Raw genomic sequence first — 22,401 nt, 5'->3', positions numbered from 1 at the left:
CTCTCTAATAAACAAAAATCAAAATTAAAAAAGAAATCTAGATTGGAAGCATCCCGGCTAGAATCCAACATATTCAACAATCCATTACCGACAGTGAATTATGCTTAAAGGAGCTCTCGTGCAGCACTGCAAATACTCCTGCAAGAGTGGCAGAAGTCGGCCTTGCCCTCAGCTGACACACACGGGAAGGGACAACTGCTGTGGAAAGGTCACTTTAAGGGATCATTTCTGTTTCCTAGCTATAGCCTGTCCTTCTCTTTGGTCCAGCTCTCCATGCCACAGTGGGATTACAACCTGGCCAGTGGTGGTGGGTCACTACAGAGATTTTGAAGAAGGTGTGAGAGCAAGTTTCAAAGCTGATTAAATGTAAGCAGTGAGATCGGAACAGCTGCAAACATCATGTGTTAGTGTGGTTTAATTCAAATCTGTGATAGGGGACTATAGACAGGATTAGACAAACCACACTCTGACAAGTGACACAAGACAGGAAAAAGAAGAGCTTACACTCATTAGTTCACTTCCCAAATGCTGCCAGTCATTGGGGCTGGGTCCGGCTGAAGGCCAGAGCCAGAAATTCAACACAAAACTGTCATGTGGGTGGCAGGGATTCAATTACTAGCCCTCACCTCTACTTCCCTGGGTGCTTACCAACCATGCTGGGTATTGAACCTAGGAACTCTGACATGAGATATCGTAGCCTTAACCACTAAGCCAGATGACTGCCCCAGACTCCCTGCTTCTAACTGGCAGCAGCACTGTGTGCAGGTGAAAAGTTCCAACAGTAGCAGGGCATGATGGGCAAGGCCTGAGCATATCTGTGGGAACGCTGTCATTCACCCAGGTAGAAGCTTGGGATGGTCATGGGAGCTGTAATAAAAGGGCCATCCGTGGCTCTGGCAGCAAGGCGAATGGGAGTTAAGCTAAAGCTGCTTAAGCTACTGTCTACAATGTTGGTATCCTACGTGGCTGTTGGTTTGTGTCTTAACTGTTCTACTTCTGCTCCAGATCCCTGCCAATGGCTTTGAAGGGCAGCAGAAAATGGCCCCAGTGTCTGCCACCCACATGGGAGACCTGGATGAAGCTCTTGGTTTTGGGCTAGCTTAGTTCTAGCCATCTGGGGGAGTGAGCTAGTGGATGCAAGACCCCGTGCCTCTCACCCTCGGTAACTCTTCCAAATAAATAAATAGTTAGGAGGAGGAGGAGGAAGAAGGAGAAGAAGAAGGAGGAGAAGGAAAAAGAAGGAAGAAGAAGATAATCTCAGCAATGCTTCCGTGGACCACTCTTTCAGACAACCCGTTCAAGGGGACTCAGCCTACTTCACAGACAGATCAAGCCAATGTTGGGGTGACCCCAGAGTCATCATAAGCAACCCATTGTAGATCAACAACTTGGTGTTTCTGGAAACAGTAATTTTTCTCTATTCTAGATGTATCATTTTCTTAAAATTATCAATCCTATAAGGTGTAAGGCATGCAACACAATTACATCTCCATTCTAAGAATTTGGGATGCCATTTGAAAAGGAGTTGGAAATTAACAGCAGTGCGTGCACATAGGGACACTTCACCCCTGAGTATGTAAGTTACCATTAATGCTTGTGTTGTTGCCTTGATGAGTTTTAGATTGGCACAGACCCTATGCAATTTAAGTGATTTATGCGGCTAAGCTATGGGGCGATCTCAATGATGGGATGTGTTTTTGAAGATCTGGGTTTTTGGCTTCCCGAGTCAATGAATAAAAATCCCTGCAAAACCTGGGGATTGCTTCGGTCTGCTGTGCTTTACTGCTTCATTAGCAACTTGTCAAAAAGCGGGACCAGGTAAGGTGGGTGATGGTTTTTCACCTGTTCACTTACTTTTTATCGGGATAATGAGCTGTGGAATGACAGGTAGAATCTTGTTCCCCCCATGTTCCAGCATGTCGTGGATTCCTTGCCGAGCAAAAAACTCATAGGGAAATGTCATTTCACAAAGCCCATCAAAAAACAGAGGCAGATAATGATGATAATCCAGCTTCTCAATTTCTACCTGAAAGCAGAGAGAGAAGAGATGCCATGTGAACACCAAGACTGGGACAGCAGAACCCCAGTAGCCATGAGGCTGTGTCATCAATTTTGGGGAGCAAGTTCTTTATACTGGCAGGAAGATCTTACTGGGCAGTCCACCCAGTGACCTGAAGCTTGTCATCACGTCTTTAGTCTATTCACACTGAAGTTAAAAATTCTTGACCTTCAGTCTTTACCAGTCAAAGCTCTTGGTCACATGCAATCTACTTTGAGAACATGTTAATAATTTGTTATCTCCACACCACCACCCCCCTTTTTCTTTGGTCATTTGGCACAACTGCAAAAGTGGTAAGGATTTAAGAATTTATAGTAAATTTGCTGAAAGTCCCATGTCAGAATAAAGTGGGAAGAAGAAGACAGTTGTAAGAATTCCAAAGAGAAAGTAAAAAACGATGTCCACAAATGCTTTCCTGTGCAGTAAGCCACCGAGAAGTGTAATAAAGTGCATCTCTGTGAAGACCTGGCAGCTTGGAACCTGGTCAACATGAGTGTGGCCAGCCCAACAGTTCCTTACACACTTCCCTGGGCATGGATGACAGACAGATTATTGGTGCCATCAAGAAGGGAGAGAGATTGGGCTGAACACCCCTGGACTGCTGGGACACCAAATGGCCAATGACTCCAATGACCTGCGCCCACTCTTTCCTGTGCCCACACTCTGCACCTTCAGCAATGCCTGTGCAGCAGCATCTAGTCCTGCCAAGGAATGGGAGTTACCGCTCTGGAGCTGAGAAAAGAGACGGGGATCTGCGTATCATCTCCATGGGGGAGATTCTCTCTTGCCAGGGCCGCTTGCTGCTGAGTTCCCCAGCCTGACTCTCCCCAGCACTGTGCTCCAGAGGATGCTGATGGTGTGCGTGGGAATCAGCTAACAGACTCAGACTTCAGCTCCAAAGCATCTCCACAGGGAAAAGCACGAGAAGGTCCCATTAGGGAACCCGGTTTTTCTGCTTTGCAAGTTCCTGTGAGTGCGCCCATGTTCCAAAGATCATCTTCTAGTTGAGTAAGGGGCTCCCGAGTCAGCAAGAACCTCTGGGAAACTCCCTTTTGCCATTACAGGAGGGTTCCGTGTTCCCTGGCTGCCTCCCAACATTGTACAGGCTCTTGACACATGCCCACCTGCCTCTGCCACCAGGAAGGACCAGAGGAGGTCCACCAGGTTCCTAGATGCTCATGGTGAGTCTGAATGAACCACAGGCCTTAGAGCTCTCTGCTCTTCATCTTCCGATTCACAATGCCCATGCCAGCTGCTCCATGAAGAGAGCACCCAGCTAAACCGAGGTAGTCAGTCAGCAAGGGATGGCATTTAGATCCTCTTTTGGACTTTTAGAAACAAATTCCAAATGTAGATGTATGCAAGTGTCAAGTTTAGTTTATATGCCTTGTGTGGTTATAAAATTTCATCAAGTCAGTGAAAGTTTATGAGATATCTATTTATTGTCACTTATCTCAAAGATTTTTGTGCATTTAAGATGTTTTAGAGGGGTATTTTGTGTATTTAAAAAATATATTACCACATCATTCAGTTCCTAAAGGTACAATGCTGTTATAATTTTACCTCCTAAGCTAGTTTCACGATATAAGTGCTGCCTGGAACACATTTTTATTCACAGTTCTGGATGTTTCAGTTCGCTTTCCTTTAGTCCATTGTTGCTCTTCTATGTACTTTCTCTTGTAACTATCAAAACATCAATTTAATATGATCTAAGCCTCTTTGCATCTTGACACATCAATTTAAGTCATTTACATTTATGGTCATGCCTAGTTTAACTTCAGTCATATTAGTGTTTATGGTCTCTGGTTGTTTTTCATTTGCTGTAGTCTAGTTTGTACTTTTCTTATGTAGCTTGCATCTCTAGCTACACTAAGGGCTTTTTGGTTATGACTTTCAAGGTAAATCAGCTGTCTGACAGTGACTGGAGGCATTTCCAAATGAATTTAACTTAGTAAGAGAGGCAAGTTTTTTTTTAATCTACTAAGATTGTTGATTTGGCAATTTTCCCTTGGAATTCTATTTCTGCCTTTGTACAGTTTGAGGCAATGGCACTGACACATGATGATGTTGACTGCTTCAATGCCGAGCACTGTTGTAAACACCTGTGTGTCCTCGTTCACCCAAGAGCTGCAACAAGTCTAAGACACGTGGTTATTGGTATTTCCGTGTTCCGTAACTAGAATCAGGGCAGCAGCCTGTGACCGCAAACCTCGTCAGTCAGGCTGCATGACCTGGTGCTGCCTCTTGGGCTCTGCCCTCAAGCAATCCAAGCTTCCATATTCTTCTAACCCCACCCCCACGTGAAAACTGCGCCATTTACGTTTGTCTCCCGCCTCCTCACCAACAGTGACAATGCCATGACTACTTTGCCTATCACACCTTTTTCAATCCTTTTATTTTCTCCCTCTCTCTGGAAAGGTCCCTCCTAAACAGTTTACCACTAGATTCTCTGCTCTCCCTGCCTCGCCCTGCATTGTCGTTTTATGTTTCCAGATAGCAAATAAGCCAAACATGATTCTTATCCTCAGAAATTTAAAGAAAGAAAAGTAGAAAAAAAAAAACACTGAAAGGAACACTGAATAAAAGAGTGAGAAAAAAAGTATCTCTATTTCTTTAAATGCTCAGAGTTCTCGCCCAACTCTTCTCCAAAGGCTTTTCGTTGTCATCTACTGATTCATTGTTTGACCTCTCTGTGACAACTGTAAACTTTTGCCTAATGACAACTTGTTACTCCATTTTAAACAAATACCACAATTTGTATCATAATTACTCCAGGGTAAAGTATTTGCTCTAAATTTCTGCTTTCATATCTTCTAACATTCTCTTTTTCATTTTTTTTTATTATTATTTTTTAAGTTTTTCTTGATACAGTTCCACAGGCTCAGGGATTTCCCCTCCCACTCTCTCTGCTCTCCTCAATATCATTACAATAGTACAGTCCTTCAACAACAGTCATAAATCCATCATTCTACAATTTAAGTGTAAAATGACATTGTTAATTCAGTCAAGAGATATTTAAGAGTTTCATTAGGAGTCCATCTTTCATTCGGGAGTAGAGATGCATACGGCAATGTATCTTTACTTCATAATATGATAGTCTCCATTATACAGTTCCTTTAGATAAATATATGTGCATATGTTTATGTGTATATCTATTGATCTTGTTTTTATTTTTTTTTAACAGAGAGAAGGAGAAGCAGAGAGATCTTCCATGTGCTGGTTCATTCCCCAAATGGCAACAAAGGCTGGAGTTGAGCTGATCTGAAGCCAGGAGCCAGGAGTTTCTTCCAGGTCTCCTACACATGTGCAGGGTTCCAAGGCTTTGGGCTGTCCTCGACTGCTTTCCCAGGCCACAAGTAGGGAGCTGGAGGGGAAGTGGAGCAGTCATGACAAGAACTGGTGCCCATATGGGATCCCAGCACTTGACAGAGGAGGATTAGCCAATGGAGCCAACATCCCTGCCCTCATGCCCTTTTAAAATATTACTATCACTATTATTACCAAATGGTTTTACACTATATGTATATTAGGATCCTTTTTTGCATGTGTATGTGTGTGCATTGTTTTAAGTGTTTCTGCCTTTACTTTAACATGGGCTTTTTTTTTTGTTTCTTTTTTTTTCTGTCAAACTCCTTCCCTTAAAACTCAATTTTCACAGTAAATGTTTTCATAAGAATTCTCCATAGTCACTCTCTCCTCTTTCTTATTTCTAGTCTCTCTCTAAAAAAGATTTACTTGAAAGCCAGAGTTACAGAGAGAGTGGGAGAGAGAGAGACAGAGGAAGGAAGCTCAGTCTTCCATCCACTGCTTCACTCCCCAGATGACCGCAACTGTCAGAGCTGAGCCAGGCCAAAGCCGGAAGTCAGGAGCTTCATCTGAGTCTCCCACGTAGGTTGGAGGGCCTCAGCACTTAGACCATCATCTGATGCTTTCTCTGGCCATTGTCAGGGAGCTGTATCTGAAGTGCCAGGACATGAAGTGGCACCCACACGGACACCAGCATCACAGACGGTGGCTTCGCCTGTAGTGCCACAGTGCTACTCCCTCCCATCCTCTATTCTACTTGTCCAACATTGCACTGAAGTTGCTGTTCTCAAGATCATCAGTGACACGTTCTTTGTTCAGTCCGCCAGTACTTCTGTGTTCTCATTGTGCTGGTATAGTTGTCCCAGTGAGACTGTCTTACCTGCTGACTCCATGCACCCAACCTCCAACACATCAGCAGTTTGATCCACTCTGTCTCCCCCGACCAATCTACTTGTTTTTGTTCACCCAGCAACTTGCCTTGCTTGGGTTGGTTCCTAGTGAGCTACCTGTTTCTCCAGCTGCCCTTGCTTCCTTTCTCCGTGTGCTTGGTCCCCGCTCTGCTGTGGCTCCTGACTTGGCTCCCACCAGGGCCTCTCTGATCTGCCCTTTGGAGTCACTTCACTTTGCATGCGGCTGCTGAGAATGCTCTGTGCTCCATGGACAGCAGCGCCCTGACTTTACTCGTGCTATTCCTTGGGGATCTTCTTGGGATGGAGATGTCTGGGATACGACACACCACAGGCTGGCACCTTAAGAAGCAGACAGTTATCTTCTGCCTGTCCTGAGGGTGGGAAGTGTGAGGTCAGGGTACCATGCAGCCAGGTTTTGAGCAGGTAATCACTGCACCTGGAGACAGCGGACTGCTCAACCTGTGCTATGTGTGTGCAGAAAGCTCTAGGGTCCCTTCCTTTCCTTATAAGGGAGACAGTCATACCTCAAAGGCTAATTTTTGTGATCTCACTTAACCCTCATTACCTCATTGTCAGCTCCACCCACAGCCAGCCATGCCAGTGTGTGAGCTCAGTTTGGGGCAGGACACAGCTCAGTGAGCAGTGCACCATTCTCTTCCCATCCAGTGCTTCGTTACTGGCAGGTCCTTCCATTCAGATTCAGATCAGGGAGGCCCTCTGACTCAGCCTCATTTTCTTTGCATCCCTCATCATTTATTCACTGCACTGCTTTAAGTTCTGTTTTGGGGGGGTCTTCTCATTGTCTGAAAGGGTGTTTGGCACCTAAGAGGTTATTTTAACAGTGGGCTTCTGAATCTGTTCTCTGTGGTAGCTTCTTTGAGACACGACCAGCTAAGGAACAATGACCAGAATGTGGTCATTTTGAAGCACCAGAACATGGTGTTTGTTTTATGGCTGAGGCCGGGGGTGTGGCAGAGTGTACAGTGTGCCTGGCATTGAACATGCTTCCAACAGCTAGAAGTTATAGAAGGTTACTAGAAGGTTATAAATTATACAACCTTATACGTTACAAAACAATAATGTTATGATGATATATTAAAACAATGTGAGATTTTTTTCTCTCATTAGGGATGCACTGATTATTTGAATTTCAGGTATTTTATGAACATTTAACAGATAATTAAAATAGACCACTTGCAGGTTTTTAAATGAAATATAATATTTATATATAGTTATGGAATATAGTATAATAATTTAAACATGTTACCATGTATCCTAAGCAAGTCAGGGTACCTAACATTTTATCTCCTCAAACATTCATGATTTCTTTGTGCTGGTAATCTTTGGACTCTTGTAATTGTTTAGAAATGTATTATTAATCTCTATGATCACGCCTTACTATAGAACACCAGAATTAATTCTACCTAAGTAATTTCATTTTTGTCATCTGCTGTTAAATATTTTGCCATTCCCTTTTTTTCCTACCATTCCTCTTCTCTCAAACCATTATTCTGCTTTCTTCTTCCATGAGTTTTATTTGTTTGTTTAGCTTCCATAAATAAACAAGAACAAGTAATCTTTTTCTTTGTGGGCCTGGCTTCCTTCATTGAACATGGTATCTCCCTCTGTCTACACTGCTACAAATGACCAACATTATCTTCTTTTCTATGGTTGAAATCTATTCCACTGTGCATCACACTTTCCCCCTCCATTCAGCCACTGAGGGACATCTTGGTTGATTCCATTTCTTAGCTATTGAATAATGGTTCAATAAACATGAGGGTACAGGTGCCTTTGTGATAGAATGATTTCATTTCCTTTGGTTAAGTACCCATCATAACATGGCCGAATCATATGTTTTTTTTTTCTATTTTAGTTTTTGAGAAGGCTCCACATTGTTCCCATGGTGGTTGTACTAGTGTGCAATCCAATCAATACTGCACAAGTTTCCTTTCTCTGCATCTTGATGGCGTTTAGTTTTGAAACATTTTTTTTATATAGTAGCTATTCTCACTAGTATGAGATGCCACTTCATTGTGGTCATGATTATCATTCCCCTTATGACTAGTGATACTGGGCTATTTATATACTTATTGGCCATTTGACTTCTCTAGAGAAGTATCTATTTAGGTAATTTGCCAAAACTTAACTGGATAACCTCCTGTTGAGTTCCTTATGTATTCTGTATTTTTAATTCACTTTTGGGTGAGTATTTGATAGAGTCTCATTTGTCTATTTTTAGTTTTATTACCTGTGCATTTAAGATCTTATCCTAAAATACTTGCCCACACCAAAGTCTTGAAATATTTTTCCCATGCTTTCTTAGAGTAGTTTCATATTCTCAGGTCTTAGCCTGTAGGGCTTGGGTCCATTCAGAGGAGATCTTGCACCACACTGAGAAGGGACCTGGTTTCCCTTTCCTGCATATGCAGCTTCCCAACACCACTTACTGAACAGGCTGCCCATTTTCCAAACTATGTTCTTGGAACTAAGTTCATGGCTATGGGCATGTGGACTAATTTCTGGTTCTCAGTTTTGCTCCAATGTTCTATGTCTTTTTATGACAGAACCATGCTGTTTTAATTATCATAGGTTTTTTATTATTTTGTAGTCAGATATTGTGACTCCAGCTTTGTGGTATTTGCTCAGGATTGCTTTGGTCATTTTGAGCCTTTGGTGATTTCATATGAATTTTGTGAATTTTGCCTATTTCTGTGAAGAAAGTGATCAGTATTTGATGAATACTGCATTGAACCTGTACAAATAACTAACTGTGGATAGCTTACACATGATGGCATCATTGCGCGTTCTAATTCCTTAGCATGGCTTGTCTTTCTGTGTTTTCTGTTCTCTTCTATTGTGTTTTATAATTTCCATTGCATAAAACTTCAATTGCCTTTGTTAAATTTAGTTCCTGAATTTTTTTTTGTGGTAGGTATTATGAATGAGGTTGCTTTCTTGATTATTTTTTCAGGAAGTTCACTATTGATAGATAAAAATTAATAGATAAAAATTTTTGTGTGTTAATTTTTGTATCCTGAAACTTCACTGAACTCATTTATTAATTCTAATAACTTTCTTGGCAGAGTCTTTCGGCTCTCTCTCTCTCTATATATATATATTACATATCATCTGCAAACAGACAATTCAACATCTTCCTTTCCAATTTGGAAACCTTTATTTCTTTCTCTTGCATCAGTACTCTTGATACCAAACTGAATATGAGTGGTGTAAGTAGACACCTTCATCTTTTCTAGATGTTTAAGGAAAGGCTTTCTGATTTTCCTCATTTGATGTGATGTTGGCAGTGGGCTTATCATCCATGGCCTTTATCATGTCGAGGTATGTTCCTTATATGCCTAATTTGTTTGGCATCTGTATTATGCCAAGATGTTGAATTTTATCAGCTTCATCTTCTGTATTTGTTGAGATGGTCATACAATTTTTTTTTGTTCTCAATCATGTTCATGTGATATCTTTTAAAAATTGATTTATGGATGTTGAATTACCTTGACTTCCGGGGATAAATGTCTCTTGATCCTGGCATATATTCTTGCTACTGGACTTGGTTTGTTAGCATTTTGTTGGGTCTTTTTGCATCTGTGTTCATCAGAGACGGATTGGTCTGCAGGATTCCCTTGTTGCACATCTTGTCTGGTTCTGATGAGAATAATGTCAGCCTTGTAAAAAGGTTAGACAAAACCCTTTTCCAGATTTTTTTTTTGTAATAATTTAAGAACTAGAATTTAGCCCTTCTTTATATTTGGTGGAATTCAGTAATAAAATCATCAGATTCTAGATGGGAGACTTAGTTACAATATCAGTGTCATTATTCATTGTTCTGTTGTTTTTCTACTTTTTGAAAAATCCTTATGGGTTGTACATATCTGTCAACTTACTGATTACTTTCCGATTTTCATTTTTTTGTATATAATAGTTCATGATATTTTCTTTTTCTTCTAAAAATTTTTTAATTTATTTTTACTGGAAATCTAGATATACAGAGAGGAGGAGAGACTGAGAGGAAGATCTTTCGTTCAATGATTCACTCCCCAAGTGACTTCATGGCCAGAGCTGCGCCGATCTGAAGCCAGGAGTCAGGAGCTTCTTCTGGGTCACCCACACAGGCCCAGAGAGTGGGGCCATCCTCTGCTGCTTTCCCAGGCACGTTAGCAGGAAGATGAATGGGATTTGATTGGGCACTCTCATGGGACGTGGTGCTGCAGCCTGTGGCTTTACCTGCTACACAGTTGATGAGGTTTTAAACTGTAGCTTTTCATTTTAATGCACTCTGCAGCTCCCACATTTTTGTTGGGTTATTCATTGTGTTTTATATCTGTTTCTTGAATTTATCATTCAAAAGTGAGTTTTTTCCTTCATTTCCTGGAAGAGTTTGTCTGTATTTTCTTCCATATCACTGAGTTTCTTTTGAATTTTTTCACCCCTCTTCAGACATTTCACAGATGTCCTTCACATTTGCATCAATTTCTGGGGAGTCATTTTGTTTCTTTGGAGCTTTCACGCTTCCTTGCTCTTCCATTCTTTTTCTGTGCTAGGCTGATGAGTGCACATCTGATGTCAGAGTTCCTTCAGTCTGGAGTAGCTTTCTCAAGGAACGCCTTTGACTCACACGGGATGTAAGCTGTAGGCTGGGCAGCTGGCTTGGCTGTGGAGGTGTTGTCTATGTGTGATTTCTTCAGCTGAAACGAACATGAGCAGTGTGTATGAACACTTCCGTCATCAGGTCGGCAGGTATTGACGGAGCTAGTGGTGGGGCTCTGCAGTCAACATGATTTTAAAGAAGGGGTATCATCAGGGGTTGCATGGAGGCAAATGGTGATGCTGGGGGATAGCAGGTGCAGTGCTGGGGCTAAGCATCCTGAGGGTTAACAACAGAGAATCCTCTGGCAACAGCAGGTGCCACACTTGGACGGATAGTGGGGGGTTATCCCAGGTGAGTAAGTGCCAGTGGCAGCAGCACAAGCAAAGCCTGGAGTTACTGGCTGCACAGGTGTGTAACCTCAGGTCCCATGCACCTGAATGCCAGCAGCAGTGGATGTAGCCGTGACACGAAGTTGAGTACTGTGATGCGGCAGCAAGCATGGCTGACACTATGCTCCCCAGAGGAACAGCTGCAATGTGCTCTTGGAGACCTGTGTTCACTCATTTCATTCCAAATCACTGCGGGCTTAATTGGCTCTTCTATTCACTTTTAAAATCTTAGAAGCAGAAGTTTCTGATTTTCTTAGTATCATAAAATACAAGCATATTAAAATATGTCCATATTGGTGATAATAAGGTCTTCACTTTTAAAAATACAAATAATTTAAGAATGAGACTAAAATTCAGAAAAGAGATGAGAGGACTTCATGTTAGTCGGTGTTTGTCATGTAGTGACCACAGTCAGTCACATTGTTGAGTTCTGGATTTTTATGTCTGCTTAAATTTACTGAATTTTAAAAGCTTTCTTAAAAATAAGCCATTTCCTCAGTAATATAGAATTCTTCTCTTAAGTAACTAATAATACCTATTACATATTATATTTATTTGGCATTGCCATAAAATAATAATTTATGAATTTGTGAATCTTTCTTCAAAGGCTAAAACAATGTAGGATTTTAAAAATATTTAAAGTAGGACATAGAACAGTTCTAGACATATCTGTTAAGATTTTTACATGTTAATGCACTGATTAATGACTTCCTTGATAGTAACTCCTGAAATATAAAATATTTTTATTCATTGAATCCTTTTTGGAATTTTTGCTAACTTTTTATAGATCTTATCCTGTTGATCTCTAAATCTTACAAGTGACCTTTGAGCAAAAGCAATAAAATTCTAACTTGACCCTGGCAGACCAAGTATAATATTTTATTCCCATAACAAAAGTGTAAGATGGTGCTGAAAGGTCAGAAACACAACGAGGCTCATGACTTACACTTTATGAAAACTACAATAGTAGGCTTACTCTTACATTGCTCACATCTTTGCATCAATTATCAGATGGAATATCTGATATTATGAATCATGAGGTTGATTTCCAAAGGGCTTGCTTATATTCAAGAATTAATTTGAAAAAAGCACAATTATCTACTAATAGAGTATGTATTATGGCCTCCTTTGGATTTATTGTAACATTTATGAAACAAAATGTTAATGTTTTATCCAACCCTTGAGGTAGCCACTGAATTAATGCAGGGGGTCTTGGAAACATACAGGCTTAAAACACTGTCTAAAGAAGGGACACAGCATATTCACGCTAATGCCACTGCTAAGTTTTCAAATGTCTGTGGATGTAGTTGTGTCAAATAACTGGAAGCAATTTTTCATTTTATATTTTTCAATGATGTTGAATAACTTACTAAAATAATGTAGTAGCTTATGATACTGTTCATGCTAAAAAAAAACACCCTCATTTCATAACATGAAAAATATGTAAGTAGAAAAAAAGATTCCAGGTAAGATGACACACAAGACTTATGTGGGTCCAACTACCAGCCCTAAGACAGCTCCAACGTGTTAGATGTGAAGTTGGGCTGAGGCGAAGATGAGATCCAGTCCCAGAAGTGACCTCAGGTCATACCAGGTAACGCGAGGAAGCACGGGACTGTGCGGCTGGGCCAAGCCAGGGAAACTGTTACAGAGCAGAGCTGAAGCCAGACTCCCAGCACGCAAACAGGAGATGTCTAGGGTTGTCCCACCTTTACAAGGGAGACTTCACATCTGTGCCTGCATACAGAAAGAGCACTGCTATTTCAGAAACTCTAAGTAATGGATTCCTCAAGAATCTGAGGCCAAGAAATTAATAACCCCCCCCCCCAAATGAGACCCATATGAGGGGAAGGAAATCATTGGGGGGCCTGATGGAAGCAAATGAGCCAATGTTGGTGCGAGCATCATCCAGGTACCTGGGAGTGCATCCCATGTGGATGAGCTCACAATGAACATCCCTGTGATAATGCAACCACTATAAGGAGGACTCAGCCGATAATCAAATCAAGAATGGCAACTCGCTAGTTCCGAATAAAGTCTGAAATCATCTCAACAAAAGAGCGTTCAAAATGATACAGTATCATAAACCTAAAAATCCACTGGATAGGTTGAATGATAGGCTGGCCAAAGATCAAAAGAGATTTAGGCATTGTGACCACAAGCAGAGTGGGGCTGCTTCCGAGGTAGCACTGAAGTCCCACCAATCAGCCGTCCCCACATCACTCCGTGGTGGAGAAAGGCAGCCCGTGAACAAGAAATGGTCCTGAGAAACTTGCGTCATAAACTAAGAATATCATTCTTCAGACTGAAGCTTCATATTTATATTCTTTTGAGAAAAAAAACCAGAACTACAAAATTCAAGGAAAAGATTTTAAAGCAACTAGAAGCAAAAAACAAATTATAAAGATGTAAATGAGTACCAACGTTACATATCTCTTTAACAAAACAGGGGCAGGGCCGGGCGCTCAGCCTAAGCGGTTGAGACACTTGTTAATGCAGACACATCATACGTCAGTTCAATGTCCAGCTCCACTGCTGACCCAGTAGTGATGCACTTCCTGTTACCTACATGTAAGACCAGGACTGTTTCCCAGCTCCTGCCTGCAGCCCTGGCCCAGCACAGCGAGAAGTGAACCCCATCAGGTGTTATCTCACTCAAAAAACAGCAAATGGCACCCAGGGACAAAGTAAAAATTCTTCAACATGCTGAAAGACAGAAATCCACAAGCTACGAGGCAACTCGGTGAAATGAGTATTCAAAATAAAGACAAATTGAATGTATTTGATCAAGACTGAGGTGGGTTTTTTTTTGTTGTTGTTGTTGTTTTTACTATTTAACCATTACCTCTACAAAATGACAAAATTTGTTAAAGATTCTGAACTCAGGGCAAAGAAGTGAGGTGCAAGAGGAAACAATAAGTCAGTTGTTGAGAAAACTAACAAGCAGCCATGATAGAGGTAAAACAGAGACTGCCAGCAGGTTGATTTCAAAGGAAGAGGTCAAATAGGAAGAAACCACAGGAAGAGGGGGGGAGAGCTCAAATAGGAAGAAACCACAGGGAAGAGCGGCGGGGGGTGATCTGGGTGCAAGAGAGGCCCGTGCATCTGGGCGCAGTGAGGACAGAGCCACTGACTGCCTCTGAGAGAACAAAAATAAAGGGAACAGAATGGAGAAAAGAGAATGAATAAAACTGTGCCATTCCAACAACAGGCTGCCTACGCATCACCCTCCCCTACACAAAAATGTGGAGAGGAGAAAGTATGGAACCGTGAGTCCAAACCTACACGTAATCGTAACAACCACAGAGATTACATCCTCTTGTTAAAGTCAGATCATCAAAAGAGCGAAGACTCATTCAGGTAGAGATAGAGAAAAGCTACCAAATAAAAATAGCACAAAAACAAATACGAATGGTCGTGTAGGATGAACTCCTGGAAGATGATTGCAGCGTCAAATGGCATGTGTATTTTTGTCATCTGATCAGTGAGGGCACCAGCATATATTCTCATCAACCATAAATGAGTATTTGCTTTCACACTGTCCATTTAAAGAGAACGTTATTCCAAACTGATCCTTAACACTACAAAGGGAGGAGTGGTGTTGACCAGTGTTTTTCTATTTTGCACTTTGCTAACTGTGAGAACAATGACCTTTTAAAGGTATTTTTGAAAAGTTGTATAAGGGTATTTCAATAATTTAAGGGGGGAAATGGAATTAAAAATATTTATTTTGGTGGAAACAAATCTGGGATTTCAATCATTTTTTTTTAATAACATACAATTCTCATGAACTTTCTGATGACCCCACATATAAGTGGACTTGAGCACCAGTAACCACCACTAATTTCATCCCATTTGCTATGATCTTTGTAGAGCACCCCCACATTTCTTTCCTGCGATTTGTATTTTCATGTCATTTGCCCTTTTTCTTCACTGAGGAATTGGCCTTTTTATAAGCAATTCTTTCCTATTAGAGAACGAGTCTTTTGTGTGTGATTGGAATTGCAAATTTTTCTTTTGTCATGCAGAGTTTTTAAGCGATTTTGAAGGTATTACTCTTTTATGGGTTCTGAATGTTGAGTCATTGTGAGCAAGGGTTTCTCCTTGTTTTGTGACTGAAGGATGGAAACAGGAAGAGAGGGGCCGTCCTTCCTCACTGCGGCCCGCCTGGGATTCTCAGTCATCCAGTGGCAGTGCTCCCGGGGAGGGGGTGCCCTGTGTTCCCATCCGGGGCTGCCCACTGAGCAGCACCCAGGCCTGCAGGCCCACTGCACTCACACCTCCTATTTCTTGACTTTCTGTTCTGTCTCCCTAGCCTGACTATGTTATTCAGAAACCAGTAGCGTTTTGATTTCACAGCCACGCGTGTTTAACGGATTCCAGGATCTCCCAGAACAATTTCCTACACTTCAGTTTCCCGTTGTTGCATCCTAATTTGTTTTTCCACACAAAATGTAGACTTAGGTTTCAGCTCAGTTCTACCTCATGGACTACATAGGCCCTTACTTCAACAATTGTAGAAAACACTTTTCTTTTCTTTTACAATCATGCATTCTGTATTTCAGAAAAATGAAAAAATAATAAGCCAGAAAGTGAGTCTCAAAGTGTCATGTCACATTTTTAAAGGAAATAACGAATTTCTGACTAACATCCCACCAAACTTTTTAAAACTTTTTGTATTTGCAAATTTAAAAACAATTTTATGTCACTGAGAAACCAGAAATTCACTATAGAAATAACAGCATCTTCAGAATTGAATCACAATGTATTTTCTTCACCTCAAAAAACAGAGTGTCACTTACACAGACTCTTTAGGAAGGCAGAGAGGAGAGCTGAGCACTGCATTGCGTGACAGCCTGACCCTAAACCGAGGCTAGGCTCCGGCTCACTCCAATCAAAATACAGTAGTAGGCACATGGAAATCAGAAGCATACTACAAGCCATGGCCAAACAGGCAATCTTGCAGAATGTGAGAAAATTTCAGCTTTAAATTGAAGTAGAAAAAAAAATGACAACATCTTGGCAGAGGCAGATCAATTAGTTGATGCAATTGTTTCAATTAAAAGGTTAAAAATTCCTAGCAAAGGGCCCCGGCGCGGTAGCCTAGTAGCTCAAGTCTTTGCCTTGCAAGCACCAGGATCCCATAAGGACACCAGTTCTCATCCCAGCAGCCCCGCTTACCATCCAGCTTCTTGCTTGTGGCTTGTGAAAGCAGTCCTAGATGGCCCGAAGCCTTGGGACCCTGTTACCCACATGGGAGACCCGGAAGAAGCTCCGGGCTCCTGGCTTCAGATTGGTTCAACTATGGCCATTGTGGTCACTTGGGGAGTGAATCAGTGGATGGAAGATCTTCCTCTCTGTCTGTCTTCCTCTTTGTATATCTGACTTTCCAATAAAAATAAATGAATCTTTAAAATAGATTCTTACCAAAAAACCTGGAACAAACATATATTTTATGCTGAAACTTCATGATCACTCATATTATGATTAGAAATAAGAAGACAGTTGTCATTATATTCATGCAACTTTGTCCTGGAAGTTCTAGCAGATCAGTAAAATTGGGGAGATGTGTATAAAGACTGGAAAGGAAGAAACTAAACTACTCCCGTCTGAGTATGATACCCAGAGAATCTATCAACGTGTGAGAACTGAGAAAGACTGCTGTGAAAAACCAACGCTCGGGGAAGAATAGCATTCTTAGATTGTTTCAAGCTGCTTAGAAAATATTTTCATAAGTCTGCAATAGCCAGAAATGAGGCAAAATGCTTTAAGATATCAGAACTTACAATTGACAAATAAGATTTACCAAGACAATTACAAAAGGTTATCGGCAAACCTAAATGAGAATCGAGCATTCCTGTGTGCATAAATGGATGTACTGACTGCTCACGGAAGGCGGGGTGAAGCTTAGAGAGGCGGAGATGCTGCCTCAATTCATCACTATCTCGGTAACTTGCTGCTTTACCACAAAAATAAATGGCTCTAAGTGGCAGATATTAAAGCCAGAGCAACAAATCTGTACATGGCATTGGAGAATCAGATTACCTGATGGAACAACCTTCTTTTAAGCTTCTGTCAAAAATGCTCACAATCAGCTAAAGGTCATGTGGAAGCAGATCTCGAATGTATGCACACTTAACCTTTATTCTGCGGGATTGTATTTCTGATCACAGCGGTCAGCGAGTGCTACTTCCAAGTGCGATAGATAAAAACAGAATGAATTCCTTGTCCTCTGGCTTGGGACGTGACCCATTTCGATCGCTCGTCATAAAGCTAAAGGAATTTCCTAAACCTTTTTGAATGGCATTTATTTTAACCAGAGAGAGCTAAACGGGAACACAGAATCTATTGAAATGCATTTTCAAACTTTCTTTTTCATGTGTTACATTTCTCTATAACACTAAAGTAGCAGAGTTTAATCATAAGTGGAGAAGCAATACTTACACACTTTGGGGTAACAAGTATCCATTAAATGGAGAAGCAAGGAAAAAATGATACATATGCCTGGAAAAACCCTGGCAGTTTTAGGAGTCAAGACAGAGCAAAAACCACCGGTGTTGATTGTGAACCAAGATCCTGTTTTTTCAAGAACTTGTCTCTGAGCCAGATAATATATTATTTAAATGCATTCAACAAGGAAAAGGAAAGACAAAGCTTATGAGGGCTGAGTGTTTGGCTGCCAGTTAGGGGGCCAGCATCCTGCATTGGAATGCCAGCTCCATCCCTGGTCAGTTTCCCCTTAACAGGAGTCCTGACACACCCCAGGAGGCAGTGGGGGCGGGAAGGGGGGGATTCACCTGCCTGGGCTCCCCATGCACACGGTGGACTAAGTCCCAGGCTCCAAGCCTCAGCATGGCCCAGCCCTGCCTGATGTGCTTGGTGAGTGAGTTCTCAAACAAATAAATATTCACAAATAAAACCAAGAGGTTAGGATATAACTGATCTAGGTGAAGTCAATGCTATGAAGCAGTTTAAAAAATAGACGATTGCTCTAACAGCAGTATTATCTGTCCCTGATACAGCACATAATTTTATCTTATACATCTACATACACAGATATTTGTAACTGCAATTAGTTCTAATTTATTAAAATTCTTTGTATTTGTCATTTTAAAACATATTTCTGGGGCCCGGCGCGGTGGCGCAAGTGGTTAAAGGTCCTCGCCTTGCACGCCCAGGATCCCACATGGGCGCCGGTTCTAATCCTGGCAGCCCCGCTTCCCTTCCAGCTCCCTGCCTTTGGCCTGGGAAAGCAGTCGAGGACGTCCCAAAGCTTTGGGAACCTGCACCCGTGTGGGAGACCCGGAAGAGGCTCCTGGCTTCGGATCGGCACAGTATCGGCCCGTTGCGCTCACCTGGGGAGTGAATCATCGGACAGAAGATCTTCCTCTCTGTCTCTCCTCTCTGTATATCCGCCTTTCCAATCAAAAAAAAAAATAAATCTTTAAAAAAATAAAACATATTTCTGAACTAAACGTTTCACTCAAAATACCCCTAAAATAACAGTTATCAAGTGGTCACACTAGTCATAGTGCCGTGCTGAATGTTACAGGGTCTTCAGTAGGAAAAAAGAATGCAAGCTAGAGGAGAAGGACTTGCTTCATCAGGCTTGTATTTTCCTCGGGACAACACATTGAAACAATGAGTCAACGCCACCCTCCCCTTGTGGAATCAGGCAGAAGCTGGGTTCAAACTCATCCCTTGTAGATGAATGCTTCAAAAAGTTCATATGAAAAATAGAATTGAAAGTTTATGCTACTCCTAAAAATTCCAATGCACGCATTACATATTCATAATATGCATTCTCTGTGGACCTTTGTGAACTCCCCATGTGCATAGATTTCAACAACTTTTTGTACCAAAATACACTCAGTCTTTAAACTCCCTTGATTGTGACCTTTCTAAGCCCCCTCATGTGCAGTGAGCCCTGCATGGTGGGAACTCTCTGAGCCTTTCTGGTGTAAGCCCCTGAGCACACAATGACACCCCCATCCAGAGCCAATGTCAGGACGAAATCAGATAGCATGTGGGTGTCCCTGCTCTCTCAGTTCTCTGGAGAGAAAAGTAGGCAAGCATAAAAGGGGAAGTAAAATTCCACATGGTCGAAGGCCCAATGACGGGGACACATCAAGCATGACAACACAGGAAGGCAACTGCAGGGAAAAGAGAGAGAAGGATGCACTGGGGTGAGTGGGAAAAGGTTGTGCCTGGGGAGGGAGTACTTAGTGCATCCCTGCAAGGCAGGAAGGAGTGAGCACGCCAGCTAGAGGAAGTGCAGGAGCAGAGGCACCAGGGTGCACCTTCCTGCACCCTGGAGGTGGGGGCTGCTTGGTCCACAGCCGCCTGAGTTGGGAATGATGCAGAGACAAGAAAGAGCCTTCAGGGCCAGGCTGAATCTGAACAAACACTGCAGGAGACAAATTGCAAGGGATGAAAAGAAGCATTTGATGGTAACGTGCTGGTGGCAGAGCCCAGGACGACTTGCGAAGACAGAAAACAGGTGTGGACACTTAAGGGCAAGAGCTTTCGCTCAGAGACCATAGACCCAAGGTTCAGGTGTGAGGCCACAGGGGCCTGCATTGCAGTATGTCTCCAGAAGTAAGGTTGAAAATGACAAGAGAGGGTTATTTCTGTAATGAGCACACCGAAGGACACCTTCCAGGACTGGATGGTCACTTAGACGCTGAGAACTGAGAGCACGATGCCTTGCCTCTCACAGCCAGGGTTCAAACCCTGAAGACAGGCGAACCTCAGCTTCCGTGGAACCAGAGAGCTCAGGCAGGGCCCAGCATTCTAGGCTGTAGCTTCTGTCTGCCGTGTGGACCGTGGGAATTCTCGAGAACAGGGTCCAGAATTCAGAGTTCACATTTTGGCCTTTGGAGGAGAGTCGGAAGCAGGGCTGCCGACTGGAATCTGCCTGAATATCATGGCTGGGCACATGGCGAGGAGGTCTTCGAGGGGAACTGCAAGGGAAGTCCTAGCCAGGAGAACCACACAAGAGCAGGGCATCCATGGGTTTGCTTGGATGCTCGGCTGATGCATCACAGGGGAAACAAGAGACCACTACAGGAAACACAACACCTTGGCCGAATATATGTTTGCATCGACTACATAAACTTTTTTTTTATGGCAATATGTCTCTCTTTTTTCAAATTAGAACAGAAATACTTACAAAGGACCCTGTATTATCTCAGGTAGACGCTGCTGTCAGCTTTTACCATGCTCCCTCCTCCCCATCCCACCTGTCTTGCCTGGCCACCAAATGTGCACCTGATTCTTCCAGTTTGTCATGGAGTTTTCCATGCAACCCTGGGAGCTGGAAGGAGCGAGGACAGCTGGGAAGGCCATACTGTTAAAAATATCTCCAAATGTGTATCAATTAAGGCTTAATTTCATTTCTTTTTAGAAACAAAACACCTTTTGGAACGTTTCCGCTTCCATGCTGTGCATATCTTGCAGTACAACTATAATTAGATCATCTAATTGCTCCTCTCCAGGTACTGAAAGAATTCAACTGTTTAATCGGAAGGAATGAAGAAAAAGAAGTGGAGATTTTGATGCATGGAGCATTTGGGGGAGGCAGGCACAGATGGGGGTAGGGGAATGGCACCAAACTGCCACAAAACATGCCAGCTACTACCCTGGTTGGCATGTGTTGCTGATGTGCGCGACAAGAAGAAGGTAAAAAGGACACTGCCTCATGCGGCTCACCTCGGCCTCCAGAACTAGCAGGTGACCCCTTGGTGCCTCAGTCAGCCAGTCTGTAAAACGGGGCAATGACAGTCCCCATCTCCCAGGTGCTGTTGTGAGTCAATACATGCAAGTGGCTAACAGCAGTACCTGGCTAACGAGAGAAAATCGACAGAACTAAACCAAAAGATGATGGCAAAAGAATCCTTGTTGTTTTCAATAGCTGTTACCTTCCTAATAAACTAGCTGACTTTCTCAATAGTACAACTGTCTTTAAGCTTTACCTTGCAGAGAAAAAAAACACACACCTTTTCCCCTTTTTTTGGTATGCCAACTTTCTTCTAAACTGTTCTGGGGCTCCTGTCATTTTGTTGAAAGTGATTAAAAAACAGAAGTCATTTGTGAAGGACACAGAACACAGAGTCCTGCAAGCTCGTGGGTCAGAAACGGGCAAGCAGCAAGGTCTGCCTGCAGCTCAGGGGACAGCCAATTAGGTCAGACAGGAAACGACACCATCTTCCGGGATTTGCGGGGGCCGGGGGGGCGATTCTTGGGGGGCAGCACTAACTGCTGCGAGGCTCAGTGTTCTTATGAAATGCTGGACCTCGTCAGAGGTAGTATGCTTGCACATGGGTAAGTTCAGGTTCATAAAAACATCATAGCTATATAGACAAGCCGATTAAGTAACACTATACAGAATTTATGAATGCCGTATTTATCCACTGACTTCTCTGCCAATTAGTCATTTCCAGTGACGAACTGACCTTGGGCCACAAGCCTAGATATGCTTCTTATATAGCTTTGTAGTCCAGTTAGGGTGGCATTTTAAGATTGCATACCAACACAGATGCAAAAGATAGTCAGTACTCCGGGTGGTACTTCTGGAAACAAATTTAAGCCATGTGGCCAGAGTTCTTAAGATTAAGCCTGAACTTGGCAGTGTGAACTCAGTGAAGGTTCCAGAGAAAACTCAAAGCCATCAGTGAGAGGGGGTGATCCTCACAAGCCTCATTCTGCCGTGGGCGGGCGTGGGTTCTCTCCTCAGGTACCCAGGGCCTGTTCCACGTCTGCTAGGCGAGCTCAAGCACTGGTGGTCAGGGTTTCCGCTGCTCTTCCTGTCGTGGAATCTCTTGCGTCACCTGGCATGGTTGCTCTGGGGTTTCTAGCCTGGTGGTGCTCACTGCTTTTTAAAATTAATGTTTTGTGGCCAGGTACGTTGATGATCTGAAGCTACTATGATTTAGCACACCACAGATGTTTGCAGATAGTCTACGTGCCCTGGGAGCAGAGGGCCGATTGGCATCACTTTCCCACCAGGACTCTAGGTTAAGCTCTGCCGAGCGAGCAGATTATTCTTAGTTTGGGAACAGAGAACATGTTTGAATGTACATGGTTGGTGAAGACCTTTTCATTGTCTGACAAAAGCAATCAAATGAATCCTTC

At 42.5% G+C, this 22,401-nt stretch overlaps 1 protein-coding gene across 2 annotated transcripts in view; it reads right to left on the bottom strand.

Moving 5' to 3' along the window:
* Positions 1-22,401, bottom strand: part of PACRG (parkin coregulated) — a 497,551-nt gene that overhangs the window by 218,722 nt on the left and 256,428 nt on the right. For both annotated transcript variants that reach the window (XM_040965490.1, XM_040965491.1), the window contains one exon: positions 1,855-2,026. In XM_040965490.1, coding sequence (XP_040821424.1) covers positions 1,855-2,026 — 172 coding nt within the window. The remainder of the gene's footprint in view (positions 1-1,854; positions 2,027-22,401) is intronic.

Source organism: Ochotona curzoniae, unplaced genomic scaffold (genome assembly GCF_017591425.1).
Source record: "Ochotona curzoniae isolate NIBS_2020 unplaced genomic scaffold, NIBS_Ocur_1.0 scaffold_3890, whole genome shotgun sequence".
Lineage (NCBI taxonomy): Eukaryota > Metazoa > Chordata > Mammalia > Lagomorpha > Ochotonidae > Ochotona > Ochotona curzoniae.
The sequence above is the reverse complement of the archived record's forward strand: the minus strand, read 5'-3'. Positions and strand labels throughout refer to the sequence as shown.